Source organism: Cherax quadricarinatus, unplaced genomic scaffold (assembly GCF_038502225.1).
Source record: "Cherax quadricarinatus isolate ZL_2023a unplaced genomic scaffold, ASM3850222v1 Contig1424, whole genome shotgun sequence".
Classification (NCBI taxonomy): domain Eukaryota; kingdom Metazoa; phylum Arthropoda; class Malacostraca; order Decapoda; family Parastacidae; genus Cherax; species Cherax quadricarinatus.
The window spans coordinates 34,642-52,204 of NW_027196450.1; the positions used below are offsets into that span (position 1 = coordinate 34,642).

The 17,563-nt window shown below is 40.8% G+C and overlaps 1 protein-coding gene across 7 annotated transcripts in view; it reads right to left on the reverse strand.

Moving 5' to 3' along the window:
• Positions 1–607: 607 nt before the first annotated feature.
• LOC128684525 (M-phase phosphoprotein 8) overlaps positions 608–17,563 on the reverse strand; it is a 28,448-nt gene continuing 11,492 nt past the window's right edge. For 6 of the 7 annotated variants that reach the window (XM_070080994.1, XM_070080997.1, XM_070080999.1 and 3 more), the window contains exons 4-7: positions 10,428–10,526; positions 7,140–7,336; positions 1,321–1,405; positions 608–989 (exon numbers count right to left, since the gene is read on the reverse strand). In XM_070080994.1, coding sequence (XP_069937095.1) covers positions 828–989; positions 1,321–1,405; positions 7,140–7,336; positions 10,428–10,526 — 543 coding nt within the window. In that variant the 3' untranslated portion in view covers positions 608–827. The remainder of the gene's footprint in view (positions 990–1,320; positions 1,406–7,139; positions 7,337–10,427; positions 10,527–17,563) is intronic. The other variant, XM_070081001.1, reaches the window with a different exon arrangement.

A 17,563-nucleotide genomic window follows, 5' to 3' on the forward strand; every position in this document is an offset into this window, starting at 1 on the left:
GTTTCAATTCTTCACTGTCTATGTACTCCTTGAATTCCTGCACATATTTTTCAGCTGCTTTTTGGTCCAAACTGGCAGCCTCACCATGCCTTATCACACTATGTATGCCACTACGATTCTTAAATCTCTCAAACCAACCTTTGCTGGCCTTAAATTCACTCACATCACCACTAGTTGCAGGCATTTTTCTAATTAAATCCTCATGCAACTTCCTAGCCTTTTCACATATAATCGCTTGAGAGATGCTATCTCCTGCTATCTGTTTTTCGTTTATCCACACCAATAACAGTCTCTCAACATCTTCTATCACTTGCGATCTCAGTTTCGAAAACATAGTTGCACCTCTGGCAAGAACAGCTTCCTTGATTGCCATTTTCTTGGCCACAATAGTAGCGATGGCTGATTGGGGTTTTGTGTACAACCTGGCCAGCTTGGAGACACACACTCCACTTTCATACTTAGCAATGATCTCTTTCTTCATATCCATAGTAATTCTCACCCTTTTTGCTGTAGGGTTGGCACTAGAAGCTTTCTTGGGGCCCATGGTGACTTATTTTGCAGGTGCAATCACTAAAAACGCTGTGATAATATGAAATGTTCCGATTATATGTTTGGATGGGACCGCGGTGGCTGGCTGGCTTGTAAACACTGGCCACAAGTGGACGCGTCTCAGATGGAACGAATCGTGTTGGTCGAGTTTTTTAGCGCTAGTCGAGGCAAAATTTTTGCATTAAAATGTATCACTAGTCGGATTTAACGTTAGACGATGCCATCGTTGGTCAAGGGTCCACTATAGATGAATACGTACACACACATACCCTACACTACTATAAGAACATACCATTTTGGACTGCAGAACAAAATTCCTGCTTAGATAGACTAAGAGTAAAATTTATTTGTTTTTTGAACACTTCTTGAACTCTTTTTGGGTTGTACTTTGGAAGACCATCTGTTATACTTGGATGAACACCAGTTGATTTATCATGTACCTGGAGAGCATGGGTAATTATATTAGTCCTACTCTTCACATCTGTTTAACATGGCCCAATACTGGCAAAATACAATTAAAAATACTGTAGGTCTTAGTACTGTACATACTGTAAATAACCTCATAGTCTCAATAATAGTGGATTTTTATTCAAATCAATTACAATAATGCTGTGAAGAAATGAGAAAATATATATCAAGAATAACAATGATCATGTTGCCTAATATACAGTGATAACAAGTTTTGGTAACTGAATATTTTTTACACCAGTAAGAAAAAGAAAAAAAGCCATGTATAACAAAATACAACTACTGAGTATTAAGATACATTACCTTGTCACTGGATTTCCTTGATTTTACCCTGGTGTAAACACTCTTGCCTTTCTTGAAATCACTGAATAATTCATCTTCCATACATCTGAGAACAAAAAAGGGTTTTAACAAAATAAAAACTAGAAAGGTGCAAAAAGATAAAAAATCACCTTTGCTCAAAAAGCCATGAAATAATAAAAAGCGAGAAATATAACTATTATAGTAAGTTTTCTTTGTCCCTTAATTTCATTTTGTTTTATGCATCCCATACCTATCTTGTGAGTGGTAGTCATAGACTACAATGTCATATAATGTATCCAGAGACTGCATTCCAATATTTTGTTAGTTTAAGTAAGTTACAGTAAAAATGAACCATTTACAAAATTAGTTGATCAAATAATATAGTAATGATTTGGTTACACAGTTAACAATGTTTTCCAAACATGCAATACAAAAGTGAGTATTACAGTAATCAATTAACTAAACATATTAATACAATGAATAGCTATATGACCCAAATTGGTTAAGTGCTTTGTTTTGATTATAATAATCATAATAAAATGAATAACCAAAGTGTAATTAACACTTATGAATGCTCAGTAATAATCCACATGGAGATAACCTCAGAAAACTGATTGATCTGTATATTTTGACCCCCTTCTGGGAGCCTCTGCTGAAGAGGACTTCAGAAGGGAGTCAAAATATACAAGTCAATCAATCTGAGTTTCTGTCTCCATGTGGGTTATTATTGAGCATATTAATACAAAGAACAAGTAATGAAGAAATATGAAATGTTTATTTCAATCAAAGAGGACAATATAAGTTGCTTAAGAGTATATAAATTTGGGGTGGATTGAAAGTATATGGAACTTTTAACCCTTAAACTGTCCAAAATGTAGATCTACGTTTGCGAGCGTAGCACTCTGACCTTGATTTTCTCCATAAGAATGTAAAAAAAAGTAGATCTACGTTTGGACAGTTAAGAGGGTTAAGGAACGACTGAAAAGAGGGCATCATGAGAAGTGACTTTTAATAGAAGAGAGGAGAGGCAAATAGTCTTATGATTTAATCAGCTGTTGCAATGTGAGTTTATATCTGTAAGTAAATCAGGAAAAGCAATTAGCATGACTTTGGAGGTGGGAAATATAATGGCTACACAATTAAGACAGATGAGATGTTGCAGTTCAGTGGGTCATTATTAAATCAAGATTTTTCTGCTTTTTTTTGGAAAACAGCTAAGTTACAAGTGATAGTAAATCTGTTTCCTTCTCTAGATAACCTTTCCTTAAAGAAAAATGGATTATATATATTACTATATTTTTTATTTTAGATTATATAATAATCCCTATACTGTTACTCCATTTCTCTTCCCATCATACTGTGCACCCGAGGTACCAGGTACTGTAGTTATTTGTCGCTTTAATAATAATAATAATAATAATAATGGTGGTTGGGGATTTCAATGCTAAAGTGGGTAAAAATGTTATGGAGGGAGTAGTAGGTAAATTTGGGGTGCCAGGGGTAAATGTAAATGGGGAGCCTTTAATTGAGCTATGTGTAGAAAGAAATTTGGTAATAAGTAATACATATTTTATGAAAAAGAGGATAAATAAATATACAAGGTATGATGTAGCACGTAATGAAAGTAGTTTGTTAGATTATGTATTGGTGTATAAAAGGTTGATGGGTAGGCTCCAGGATGTACATGTTTATAGAGGGGCAACTGATATATCGGATCATTATTTAGTTGTAGCTACAGTTAGAGTAAGAGGTAGATGGGAAAAGAGGAAGGTGGCAACAACAAGTAAGAGGGAGGTGAAAGTGTATAAACTAAGGGAGGAGGAAGTTCGGGCGAGATATAAGCGACTATTGGCAGAAAGGTGGGCTAGTGCAAAGATGAGTAGTGGGGGGGTTGAAGAGGGTTGGAATAGTTTTAAAAATGCAGTATTAGAATGTGGGGCAGAAGTTTGTGGTTATAGGAGGGTGGGGGCAGGAGGAAAGAGGAGTGATTGGTGGAATGATGAAGTAAAGGGTGTGATAAAAGAGAAAAAGGTAGCTTACGAGAGGTTTTTACAAAGCAGAAGTGTTATAAGAAGAGCAGAGTACAGTGGACCCCCGCATACCGATTTTAATCCGTGCAAGAGCGCTCATTGGTATGCGAAATAATCGGTATGCGAATGAATTTTTCCCATAAGAAATAATGGAAATCAAATTAATCCGTGCAAGACACCCAAAAGTATGAAAAAAAAAATTTTACCACATGAAATATACATTTTCCTACACACAAAGAGAAGGATACATGCACAATAGTAGAGTAGTACATGCACAGTATATATTGTGCATGTACTAGTCTACTAAATGAAGAATAAATGACACTTACCTTTATTGAAGATGCAGCAATGACTGATGAGACACTGTGTCCTGGGAGTGCCTTTTCCTCCTGAGTACTGTAGGTCCTGTTTGGCATTTTCTTCCAGAACAGGCCTTATCACACTGTGTATGTCACTACGATTCTTAAATCTCTCAAACCAACCTTTGCTGGCTTTAAATTCACCAATATGAGCACTAGTTCCAGGCATTTTTCCCTGTTCACCTGGGTGTTAGTCGACTGGTGTGGGTTGCATCCTGGGAGACAAGATTAAGGACCCCAATGGAAATAAGTTAGACAGTCTTCGATGACACTGACTTTTTTGGGTTATCCTGGGTGGCAAATCCTCTGGGGTTAATTGTTTCTTGGTATTCTCAATAAGCCACACCAACAACAGTGCTACAGCAGCAGCAGACGATGCTACAGCAGCAGCAGACGATGCTACAGCAGCAGCAGACGATGCTACAGCAGCAGCAGACGATGCTACAGCAGCAGCAGCAGCAGCAGCAGATGATGCTACAGCAGCAGCAGACGATGCTACAGCAGCAGCAGACGATGCTACAGCAGCAGCAGCAGCTGACAGTGCTACAGCAGCAGCAGACGATGCTACAGCAGCAGCAGACGATGCTACAGCAGCAGCATGCTACAGCAGCAGCAGACAGTGCTACAGCAGCAGCAGACATGCTACAGCAGCAGCTGACGGTGCTACAGCAGCAGCAGACGGTGCTACAGCAGCAGCAGCAGCTGACAGTGCAGCAGCAGCAGCAGCTGTACCACCAATAGTAGCGATGGTTGATTGGGGTTTATTATACAACCTGGCCAGCTCGGAGACACGCACTCCACTTTCATACTTATCAATGATCTTTTTCTTCATCTCTATAGTAATTCTCACCCTTATTGCTGTAGGGTTGGCACTAGAAGCTTTCTTGGGGCCCATGGTCACTTATTTTCCAGATAAAATCACCAAAAACACTGTAATAATACGAAATGTTCCGATTGTATGCTTGGATGTTACCGCGGAGGCTGGCTGGTAAACAATGCCACCGGCGGAACATGTGAGCGTGGCTCAGGCCGCACATTGGACGCGTCTCGGACGAAAGCGGGTTTTTGGGCGCTATGCGGTAGCGATCAAAGCGGGTTTTTGAGCGGTATGCGAGGCAAAATTTTTGCGATTAAAGTGAGCGGTATGCGGAATAAACGGTATGTGATGCCAACGGTATGCGGGGGTCCACTGTATATGGAGAGTAAAAGAAAGGTGAAGAGAGTGGTGAGAGAGTGCAAAAGGAGAGCAGATGAAAGAGTGGGAGAGGCACTGTCAAGAAATTTTAATGAAAATAAGAAAAAATTTTGGAGTGAGTTAAACAAGTTAAGAAAGCCTAGGGAAAGTATGGATTTGTCAGTTAAAAACAGAGTAGGGGAGTTAGTAGATGGGGAGAGGGAGGTATTAGGTAGATGGCGAGAATATTTTGAGGAACTTTTAAATGTTGAGGAAGAAAGGGAGGCGGTAATTTCATGCACTGGCCAGGGAGGTATACCATCTTTTAGGAGTGAAGAAGAGCAGAATGTAAGTGTGGTGGAGGTACGTGAGGCATTACGTAGAATGAAAGGGGGTAAAGCAGCTGGAACTGATGGGATCATGACAGAAATGTTAAAAGCAGGGGGGGATATAGTGTTGGAGTGGTTGGTACTTTTGTTTAATAAATGTATGAAAGAGGGGAAGGTACCTAGGGATTGGCGGAGAGCATGTATAGTCCCTTTATATAAAGGGAAAGGGGACAAAAGAGATTGTAAAAATTATAGAGGAATAAGTTTACTGAGTATACCAGGAAAAGTATACGGTAGGGTTATAATTGAAAGAATTAGAGGTAAGACAGAATGTAGGATTGCGGATGAGCAAGGAGGCTTCAGAGTGGGTAGGGGATGTGTAGATCAAGTGTTTACATTGAAGCATATATGTGAACAGTATTTAGATAAAGGTAGGGAAGTTTTTATTGCATTTATGGATTTAGAAAAGGCATATGATAGAGTGGATAGAGGAGCAATGTGGCAGATGTTGCAAGTATATGGAATAGGTGGTAAGTTACTAAATGCTGTAAAGAGCTTTTATGAGGATAGTGAGGCTCAGGTTAGGGTGTGTAGAAGAGAGGGAGAATACTTCCCGGTAAAAGTAGGTCTTAGACAGGGATGTGTAATGTCACCATGGTTGTTTAATATATTTATAGATGGGGTTGTAAAAGAAGTAAATGCTAGGGTGTTCGGGAGAGGGGTGGGATTAAATTATGGGGAATCAAATTCAAAATGGGAATTGACACAGTTACTTTTTGCTGATGATACTGTGCTTATGGGAGATTCTAAAGAAAAATTGCAAAGGTTAGTGGATGAGTTTGAGAATGTGTGTAAAGGTAGAAAGTTGAAAGTGAACATAGAAAAGAGTAAGGTGATGAGGGTATCAAATGATTTAGATAAAGAAAAATTGGATATCAAATTGGGGAGGAGGAGTATGGAAGAAGTGAATGTTTTCAGATACTTGGGAGTTGACGTGTCGGCGGATGGATTTATGAAGGATGAGGTTAATCATAGAATTGATGAGGGAAAAAAGGTGAGTGGTGCGTTGAGGTATATGTGGAGTCAAAAAACGTTATCTATGGAGGCAAAGAAGGGAATGTATGAAAGTATAGTAGTACCAACACTCTTATATGGATGTGAAGCTTGGGTGGTAAATGCAGCAGCGAGGAGACGGTTGGAGGCAGTGGAGATGTCCTGTCTAAGGGCAATGTGTGGTGTAAATATTATGCAGAAAATTCGGAGTGTGGAAATTAGGAGAAGGTGTGGAGTTAATAAAAGCATTAGTCAGAGGGCAGAAGAGGGGTTGTTGAGGTGGTTTGGTCATTTAGAGAGAATGGATCAAAGTAGAATGACATGGAAAGCATATAAATCTATAGGGGAAGGAAGGAGGGGTAGGGGTCGTCCTCGAAAGGGTTGGAAAGAGGGGGTAAAGGAGGTTTTGTGGGCGAGGGGCTTGGACTTCCAGCAAGCGTGCATGAGCGTGTTAGATAGGAGTGAATGGAGACGAATGATACTTGGGACCTGACGATCTGTTGGAGTGTGAGCAGGGTAATATTTAGTGAAGGGATTCAGGGAAACCGGTTATTTTCATATAGTCGGACTTGAGTCCTGGAAATGGGAAGTACAATGCCTGCACTTTAAAGGAGGGGTTTGGGATATTGGCAGTTTGGAGGGATATGTTGTGTATCTTTATACGTATATGCTTCTAAACTGTTGTATTCTGAGCACCTCTGCAAAAGCAGTGATAATGTGTGAGTGTGGTGAAAGTGTTGAATGATGATGAAAGTATTTTCTTTTTGGGGATTTTCTTTCTTTTTTGGGTCACCCTGCCTCGGTGGGAGACGGCCGACTTGTTGAAAAAAAAAAAAAATATACTAAACAATTTAAAAGCAAATTCTTTACTGACCTCCGGGGATGAGGATCATCTGGAGTTAGTAGAGCCTCATCACTAAAGTATTCTGAATGATGCTTCGAATAATCTACATGTTGCTTACGTAAGAAAGTTTCTATCTTGTCACTGGCATGAATCAGTTCAGAATCAGCTTCCCATGTGGCATCCTCACAGTCATATCCATGCCATTTTACAAAGTATATTGTAATAGGCTGAAAAAAAGTTACACACGAATTAATACAGTATCATTGTCTTTCAAAAAACCGACTGCATCCCACCGAAGCAAGGTGGCCCAAAAAGAAAAACGAAAGTTTCTCTTTTTAACTTTGGTAATGTATACAGAAGGGGTTACTAGCCCCTTGCTCCCAGCATGTTAGTCATCTCTTACGACATGCATTGCTTACGGAGGAAGAATTCTGTTCCACTTCCCCATGGAGATAAGAGGAAATAAACAAGAATAAGAACTAGTAAGAAAATAGAAGAAAACCCAGAGGGATGTGAATATACTATATGCTTGTACATGCAAGTGTAGTGTGACCTAGGGAAAAGTAGAAGTAGCAAGACATATCTGAAACCTTGCATTTTTTTTTTTTTCAACAAACCGGCCATATCCCACCAAGGCAGTGTTTACCTGGAGTTTACCTGGAGAGAGTTCCGGGGGTCAACGCCCCCGCGGTCCGGTCTGTGACCAGGCCTCCTGGTGGATCAGAGCCTGATCAACCAGGCTGTTGCTGCTGGCTGCACGCAAACTAATGTACGAGCCACAGCCCGGCTGATCAGGAACTGATCAGTGATAGTGTGGCCCAAAAAGAAAAACAAAAGTTTCTCTTTTTAAATTTAGTAATATATAAAGGAGAAGGGGTTACTAGCCCCTTGCTCCCGGCACTTCAGTCGCCTCTTATTACACGCATGGCTTACAGAGGAAGAATTCTGTTCCACTTCCCCATGGAGGTAAGAGGAAATAAACAAGAACAAGAACTAGAAAGAAAACCCAGAGGGGTGTGTATATATATGTTTGTACATGTATGTGTAGTGTGACCTAAGTGTAAGTAGAAGTAGCAAGACGTACCTGAAATCTTGCATGTTTATGAGACAAAAAACACACCAGCAATCCTACCATCATGTAAAACAATTACAAGTTAATACAGTATGTCAAGTTCAAAATACTTGTACAACACTGATTTTCTGGTACCCTTGGTTCCTAGGCTTTGCCAGAATATCAATTTTGCTAGACTAACAGAGGTCATATAATAATAATACTTCAACAATACACCTTTGACCACCATGGTCTACTGGAAACTTAAATATTAGCATAAATGAAACAGGCTTATTTATTACTATACTTACAAAGAATGTTGCTGTACTAACACTTCCTAAGTGGTAAATTTTATAATTTTACCAGAGCTGCAAAGCTAATCACTAGCCATAGAGGGTCAATTGTTAGTAAAATATTTTAAGAATTAAACAGAATGAAGAGATCACCACCAAAAATTGCAGTGTAAATATATAGTATAAGTGAGCATGTACTACATACAGTCCCTTTCACCATACTTTACATCGTATTTCTTTTAAATGTATCCAATATATCAGAGAGTATCATAAGCTTGATGGTCCAAAGATCCTGAAGGTGGTAAGTTTAGCCATAAAAAGAAAAAGAGCTGGGATCACTGTATTACTGAGTATGCATGCTTTTGGTCAGGTAGCCACTAAACATGCTACTCTAAATGATTAAAAACCTATAATTATTCTCCACTATCCCTGGGGCCTTTGGTAAGATACTCAGCCCTTCACTGCTGTCTTAAAAAGATAAATTTTGACAAACATGTCACTGTTGCTCCTACCCTAAGTTGATGTTTTCTTTACTTGCATTACATTTAATTTTAGCTTATATAATGTGGATTGCTGTATCAAAGAAGCCCTTATCTTCAGCATCACAAGGTAGATCAAAGTTTCCCTGTATATCAATGAAATACTTATTTACATCTCCAGTAGCTCAACACTTTTCATATATGTGAGTTCATGGGAATCACTTTTTTGGAGGACTTCTACCTGGGTTGTGATCTTATAGTATTTAATCCTTCAAATAGGCCATTTTGCATTGCCTATGTTTCAGGGATCTCTCTCTCTCTGTGTTTTATCACACTGTATCCTGAATTTCCCTAAGCATCACTGCCTGAATCTTGACAATATTTACAGACTATAATTCTGATGAATCACTTCAGGAATCACTATCACTTTTATCCATAAACTATCAGTTTCAGACCTATCACTTTCTACTCAGTCTGGCGTTCCAATCTTCATTCTTTAATAAATTCCTTTTGTCTATGTTGAACTAGGACTGAGTAACCCAGGCTCTATTTCTAACACCAGAGATGTGACTACCACGGAGAAGGTACTCACCTAGTTGAGGTTGCAGGGGTCGAGTCCGAGCTCCTGCCCCCATGTCAGTCTTTGTAGTTTATTGAACCAATTATGTTACAGAAAAACTCTTTTCATTTTTTAAAAATGTAGAAAATTCTGTATAATGGCTGTGATGAAGTTCAGGAATCCTTCTAGCAGAACCTTCAATAAGGGCAGTTATATATATGGAAGGTAGACATTATGTGGTATGTGTTGTAGAACCTGTTAAGAATAGATGTTTTCAAGAAATGGTTAAGAAAGCCTGACTGGCCAGGATGAAAAAAGCAATCTTGACTGACAGGCCCTGGGTGAAGCCTTAAATCTTTAAATTTGAGGTGGATATTTGGACCTCACACCATGGGAGAAGTGGAACAGAATTCTTTCCCTGTAAGCCGTGTATGTCGTAAGAGGTGACTAAAATGCTGGGAGCAAAGGGCTAGTAACTCCTTCTCCTGTATAAATTACTAAATTTAAAAAGAAAAACTTTCGTTTTTCTATTGAGATCACCTACCTCGGTGGGATACAGCCGGTTTGTTGAGGAAAAAAAAACTGGACCTCACTCTAGGTACTAATGCCCTTCAATAAGAAGTTTTAAAAGTTCCTCCAGATCATTCCTGATCATCCAGGCTGTAGTGCCTATGCTAGATTACACCGTATGCTGCAAGTATGAGTACCTTGACTGACAAGTCATCAAGTAACCATGGTCTGAGAACAAGCCATGGGGATGATGATTCTCAAAATGATCAGGTATATTTGAAGAGGGATATATTGAGCACATTTTGCATGCTCACTATGTTAAAGAAAATACTATGGTTTACCATGCAGTAATTTTTTCTTAGAGAATATTTTACTTTACAAAAATAAGGCATTTTGGAGACTATAGTACCTAACAAATATTTATACCTTAGTTTCTGTCTTTTGCTTTCTCTTCTTCAAAATCAGCTCAATTTCTTCGCTTAGTATGTTCACATGGCATACTTTTGAACTGCTAGTTTCAGTTTCCTGAAACAGAATATTATGCTAAAGAAATATCCTTATCTATTTAGAAACTAGATATAATGTTACCATAAAGTATTCTGATTACAAATAAATGGACTGGTGTTATGCAGAGATGATCACAAGACAAAAAATAACATAAGAAGATATACTACACATATACGCAGATGTCTAACCTAGCTGCTCAGCCTACATTTGTCTGAAACTGTAGGGTGGATGGGTCTAGTGGTCAAGACAAGTCACAAGGAAATTGCAATGGCTTAAGGATGGTCCAAGAAGAAATACAATATAGTAAATGCAAGCAAGGAACTGAAATAATGCACAAGGTAGACTTATTATCTACATATACACATATATAAATTTTTAATAGTATACTGTATATACACAAATAACCCGCACATAGAAGAGAGAAGCTTACAACGACGTTTCGGTCCGACTTGGACCATTTACAAAGTCACACTAACCAGAAGTGGAGCAGGACAGCTATATATAGGCAGGAAGAGGCGGCGGCGGCAGCGCCGGAGGTGGCAGCGGCAGCAGCAGCAGCAGCAGTAGTAGTAGTAGCAGTAGTAGTAGAGGGAGAGCAAGTGCACAGAGGTGGGGAAGGGGAAGTGATGAAATAAATAATGAAGGAACAGAAACATGTGACAGAAGAAAGAAAGACAAAAAGGAAAGAGGAAAAGGGAAAAGGGAGAAGAAAAAAAAAAAATGAGGAATCAGGTTAAGTCATGGGCGTTCTGAAGTTTGGAGCATTTTACAATGTACTGGGACAGGAAGGCATCTACAGAGATGAAGCCAGGACTAAGATTCATACAAGGAAAGCTGTGTATTAGAGAGGATTCAACTAGACGGTGACTGTTAGAGTTGGAAGTAGGGAAGACAGTTTTAGCGGAAGACCAGTCAATAGGATGGCTGTGATCTCTGACGTGACAGAACAGAGCATTGTTAGTGTCGGCAAGCCTAACACTATTTTTGTGCTCCCTAAGTCTGTCAGAAAGAGATCGGCCAGTTTCTCCAAAGTATTGAAGAGGACAGGAGGAGCAAGAAATAGAGTAGACAACAGGAACATCTGTAGAGGGAGCAGAGGTATGAATGAGATTAGTGCAAAGAGTGTTAGTCTGGCGGAAAGTAAGCTGGATGTCTAAGGGACGGAGAGAATTGTTGAGATTAGAAAGACCGGAAATGTAGGGAAGGCAGAGGACAGAAGAGTTCCCAGGAGTAGAGAGTTTGGGAGAGAAGAAATTACATTTAGCACGTGAGAAGACAGAGTCTATGAAATGGGAAGGGTAGCCAAGACAGGAAAATGAATTATGAAGAGTGGAAATTTCTGCTGGAAGGAACTGAGGATCACAGATGCAGAGGGCATGGAGAAAGAGGGAGATAAGAACACTTTTCTTGACAGGGGAAGCATGATAGGAAAAGTAGTGAATGTACATGCCACTGTGCATAGGTTTTCGGTAAACGGAAAAGGAAAAACCTGTATCTAAGCGGTGGACATGAACATCAAGGAAAGGAAGCGGGTTATTTGTGTATCGTTCCAGTCACGGTATTGTGCCTTTTTTTGTTATTTATGGACCCCGCAGTTAAGCGTCATATTCTCTCCAACTTTTTTAATGTTCGTCCCTCTTTTAAACCCCTCTTTCGATCTTATGAGGCTGTTCTTATTACTACCCGGCGTCGTAAGAATCAGCTTCGCTTCCTACATGACTGTTTTGCTGAACAAGTTCTGCCACCTTCCTTCTCCCATTTCCTGAAACCCAACCCACTGGGCACTACCTTTCCTGATCATGCCCATCTCCTACTTCAACAGCTCATTCTTTCTACTAAGTCACAGGTTGAAGATGCCTTCTTTACTTTCCATCAGCGTCAACGTGCTCTCTTTGCGGCTCTACCACAAGATCTCTGTAACCTTCTCCCTACCATTGCCTTTGACACTGCTTGCCTGAATACACAAATTCATTCTTCTAAACTACAAAATAAACTACAACGTCTCATCTCAGCTAGCCCTTGGTCTAAATTCTCCCTCACTGACTGTGTTACTAACTTGTCTTCTGTTTCACTCTCTCATTATGAGCTTGAACTTCTTGGTTTTGGCCTTTCCTTTGCCACTTCGCCTAACCCTCGTGCTGGTATTGCCCTGATTAGCTCTTTTGATTCCTTTCGTCAATCTCGCTCCCGTAATCTTCCTGACTTGTCCACTTTTCGTGGCGCTCTCCTTCCTGCTCTTGTTAGTCTGTTTTCTAAGAATCGCCACCTTCCACACCATTGCAAACTTGCCCTTTCTTCTCTTAAATCTAACACTAACATTGTCATACTATCTTCTGACAAAGGTAATTCAGTAGTTATCCTTGATCGCGAGGATTACCTCCGTAAAGCTGATGTCTTGCTCTCTGACTCACATACCTACACTCCTCTCATTTCCAACCCTCTTGATCGCATCAAGAGAACTTTCAACAAGAAACTAAGGACTCTCTCCGACCTCTGTCCTCCTGACTTTGACCTTGTTCAACGGTTTCGTGTCATCTGTCCCTCTCTTCGCTATTTCTATGGCCTTCCCAAAATTCACAAACCTGATATTCCTCTTCGTCCTATCATATCCTCTAGAGGTTCTGTCTCTTATTCTCTTGCTTCTTGGTTGGCCAAAACCCTCACTCCCTTTCTTGGTACTTTTTCTCCTGCCCACCTCCGTCACTCTCAAGACTTCATTGAACGGGTTCGCTCTCTCCTAACCTGTAAGATGCTTAGTCTTGACGTTGAGTCCCACTTCACCAACGTCCCTCTTGATGATGTCCTTGATTTCCTTAGAGAGAAGGCCCATGAAGGGTTTCTTCATCTCCCTATCCCCACTGATGTCTTTCTTGATCTGATCCGCCTCTGTGTGGACTCTAACTCCTTTTCCTTCCAAGGGAAATATTATTCCCAAACCTTCGGTGTCGCTATGGGCTCTCCTCTCTCTCCTGTCCTTGCTAATCTTTACATGGAATACTTCGAGTGTTGTGATAGAAACACAGGCCTTATCTCTAGGCTTTATTGAACATAGAATCTTCATAGTACTTCTGCAACAACAAAATATAATGACTAGTACATCTAATAATGGCTTCTACAGGGATGGTGATGTCTTGCATATGTCAAGAGAAAAGTTATAACTACAGGCCACATATTTAAACTCACCATGTAATCTGCATCGCTGATAAATGGATAAAGTAGGAGAGAATCACACACCATGTGTTGGTGCCCATGACACACACCAAACTGTTGTTGTTGTTAAGGGCCCCTAGAGGTGGTGCAGTATTATCCTGCTGCTGCTCCCCACAGGACCAGTATCACTACAATCTCCCCCTTCTAAAATATCAGAGACAGTAATCTCCCAAACTGTTAGGTGGGCGACGTACACGTCCCGACCTTCGTAGCCCTTGAGCCTCTTCACCAGGTTCGATATTTTCCAGCGGGGTTTGATTAACTGCTGGAGCAGAATCCTCTATTTCCATAGGGGTAGTCTCAAGGGGCTTTCCAGGAGAAAACGAAGCATCTTTCACATCTATTGGTGTATCTTGAGATTCCACACTAATAGGGATTTCAACTGGGGCTAAATGTCTTGTAGATACTGTAGTCTCTTCACCATTTTGGTAGCGAATGTGGGCGTAATGTGGATTAGCTTGCAGGAGCTCTACCTCTTCCACTAAAGGATCCGTCTTGTTCATCCTACGGTGACTCTTCAGGAGAACGGGTCCAGGATGACATAACCAAGTGGGCACGGAGGCTCCCGTAGAGGAACGACGTGAATAGTTGAGGAGTCTTTCATGAGGGGTTGCATTAGTAGCTGTGCACAGCAGTGATCTAATAGAGTGAAGAGCATCAGGTAGGACAGTTTGCCAGTGTTGAACAGGTAGATTGCGCGACTTTAATGTCATTGTAACTGCCTTCCATATAGTACCATTGAACCGCTCCACTTGACCATTGCCTTGAGGGTTGTAGCTTGTTGTTCTGCTGCAGGCAATACCTTTGCTAGCCAAAAACTCCTGAAGTTCGTTACTCATGAACGAGGATCCCCTGTCTGAATGGATATAAGCTGGCATACCAAAAATAGAGAACAACTGTGAAAGACAACTAATAACAGTTGAAGCAGCCATATTTGCACAGGGGAATACAAAGGGAAACCTTGAATATTCATCTACTATGTTAAGGAAATACCTATTCTGATTTGTGCTTGGTAGAGGTCCTTTGAAATCTATATTCAATCTTTCGAAAGGCTGGGTGGATTTTATGAGATGAGTCTTCTCTGGCTGATGAAAGTTTGGCTTGCACTCTGCACATACTCTGCATGCTCTGATCACTTGTCGCACATCTTCCACTGAGTAGGGCATGTTCTTTGATTTGACAAAATGGTACAGGCGTGTAACTCCTGGGTGACACAAAGCCTTGTGGAGAGCTGAGAGTGATTGCAAATCATGACATGCTGCTCCACAGTGGGACCTAGAGAATGCATCAGGTGAGATGTTCTCTTGACCCGGTCGGTACAGAATATCAAAGTCATAACACGATAGTTCCATCCTCCAGCGTAATATCTTGTCATTCTTTATCCTACTTTTGTGCCTCTTGTCGAACATATACATCACGGACCGTTGGTCAGTCCTTATGGTGAAATGTCTACCAGTTAAATAATGCCTCCAGTGGCGAACTGCTTCTATGATGGCCTGGGCTTCCTTTTCTACAGCAGCATAACATTTCTCTGATCCTTGAAAAGTTCTCGAAAAGAAGGCTACTGGTCGTCCTGCCTGAGATAAGACTGCAGCAATGGCAATGTCAGATGCATCCGTTTCCACTTCGAATGGTAGGGACTCATCAATGGCTTGAACTACTGAGTTTTCAATGTCCTGTTTGAGAGTATGGAAAGCGGCTTCTGCTTCCTTTGTCACAGGAAATGTGGTAGCACTCAATGGGCGGACTTTACTTGAATAGTTGTAGATCCATTGTGAGTAATAAGCAAAGAGACCAAGAGTTCTTCGGAGTGACTTTTTGTCTTGAGGCATTGGAAGTTCCCGTAGAGGTCGTAGTCGTTCAGGGTCTGGGAATATTGAACCTCCTTCCACTACATAACCAAGGATGCTAAGCCTTTTAGTTGAAAAAGTGCACTTTTCCTCATTGTAACTGATATTTTTCTTCTTGGCGGCTTCCAAAAACTTATCAAGGTTTGCATCATGTTCCTCCTGGGTCTTGCCACAAATGGTAACATTATCTAAATACGCGTAAGTTCCCATGAGTTGCTCTTCCTGAATGAGTGAATCCATAATTCGTTGGAAGCAGGCTACCCCATTGGTGACTCCAAAAGGGACTCTGGTAAACTGATACAGGCCATCACTAGCCTGAAACGCTGTGTATGGTTTATCTTCATTCCTTATAGGGACTTGATGATAGGCACTCTGCAGATCAATTGTGCTAAACACGTAGTACTGAGCAATTTTGTTCACTGTATCGTCAATTCGAGGTAGAGGGTACCCATCAAGAAGTGTAAATTTGTTGATTGTCTCAGAGTAATCGATAGCCAGTCTCCGTTTCCTATAACCATCTTTAACAACAACAACCTGTGCACGCCAAGGGGAATCACTCGGTTCTATAATACCCTCCTTCAGCAGCCTCTGAGTTTCTTTCTCAATGAACATCCGATCCTCATAAGAATAGCGGCGTGACTTAGCTGATATAGGATGGCAATCCGCGGTAAGATTTGCAAACAGCTTTGGTGGGTCTACCCTTAAAGTGCTAAGTCCACAGACAACAAGAGGAGGCAGTTCACCTCCATATGTTAAGGTGACACTACCATGCAGCTTCTGAAAGTCCTGACCAAGGATAACATCAGAGCACAGTTGTGGCAGAATAGCTAAATGTACATCTTGATAATCCTTTCCATTAACTCTGAGATTTACCTTACAAAACCCTAAGGTCTGAATAGAGAGAGATGTTGATGCCATGGAAACGGTACCTGATGAGTGATGTAGAGTCAAGGAGAGCCGTTTAACTAAGTCAAGGTTGATGAAACTCTCTGAGCTGCCACTATCAATAAGACCATCTACTTCTGTTCCTTTGATGAATACTTTCACAACTGCCTTTGACAGTGAATTTGGAGTAGCCGCAGAAGTCACTGTTGCTAGAGTCGCATGATCACTGGAATGTGTGGAGGCACTAGCTCTTGTTGATGCATTAGCACGACATACTTTAGCAAAGTGACCTTTCTTGTGGCATTTATGGCACATTGCTTCACGAGCAGGACACTTTGGACGTGGATGTCTTGAAAAACCACAAAAGAAACACACCGTACCTGCTGCTGCTGTCACTGAGGCAGGTTCCACAGTAACTTCATTGCAAGAGTCTTGGTCAGGAATTGCAGCACTTACCACTCGAGAAGGCTGAGTGGTACTGTATACTTCAGAATTCTTCTGGGCTGAATCTAGAGCTCTTGCCTGGTCAAAGGCAGCGGCTAAGTCGAGAGTTTTATTCTCCAATAAACGCTGCCTTATTATTGGTGATTGCAGGCCACTGATAAAAGCATCCCTGATGGACTCTTCACAATACTGAGCAGCTGTCACTGCTTGGAAGTGACAGTCCTTACCTAAAATTTTCAGTGCTTGAAAGTATTCCTCTAAGGACTCATCAATCTGCTGGCGGCGAGTTGCAAGGCGATAGCGTGCAAAGATTTCATTTGTAGGTTTAATATACTGAGACTTGAGGGTTTTGATAGCATCTTCGTAGGTATTACACTCAGAAATAGCCTCATATATCTTAGGTGACACAAAATTGATGAGCAGACTTAGTTTATCTAGATCTTCTTTAGGAAGGGCTCCCAAGAAGTTTTCGAAAGTCTTAAACCAGTGCTTCCATTCCTGAGCAGCCGTTGATAAGCTGGGGTCACAGTCTAGCCTCTCAGGTTTCAGTAAACGCTCCATGTTGTGATGTAGTCTAGCGCAGGATCACCACCAGGTAGCCCAGGATTCTATGTTCAATAAATTGTTGTGATAGAAACACAGGCCTTATCTCTAGGCTTTATTGAA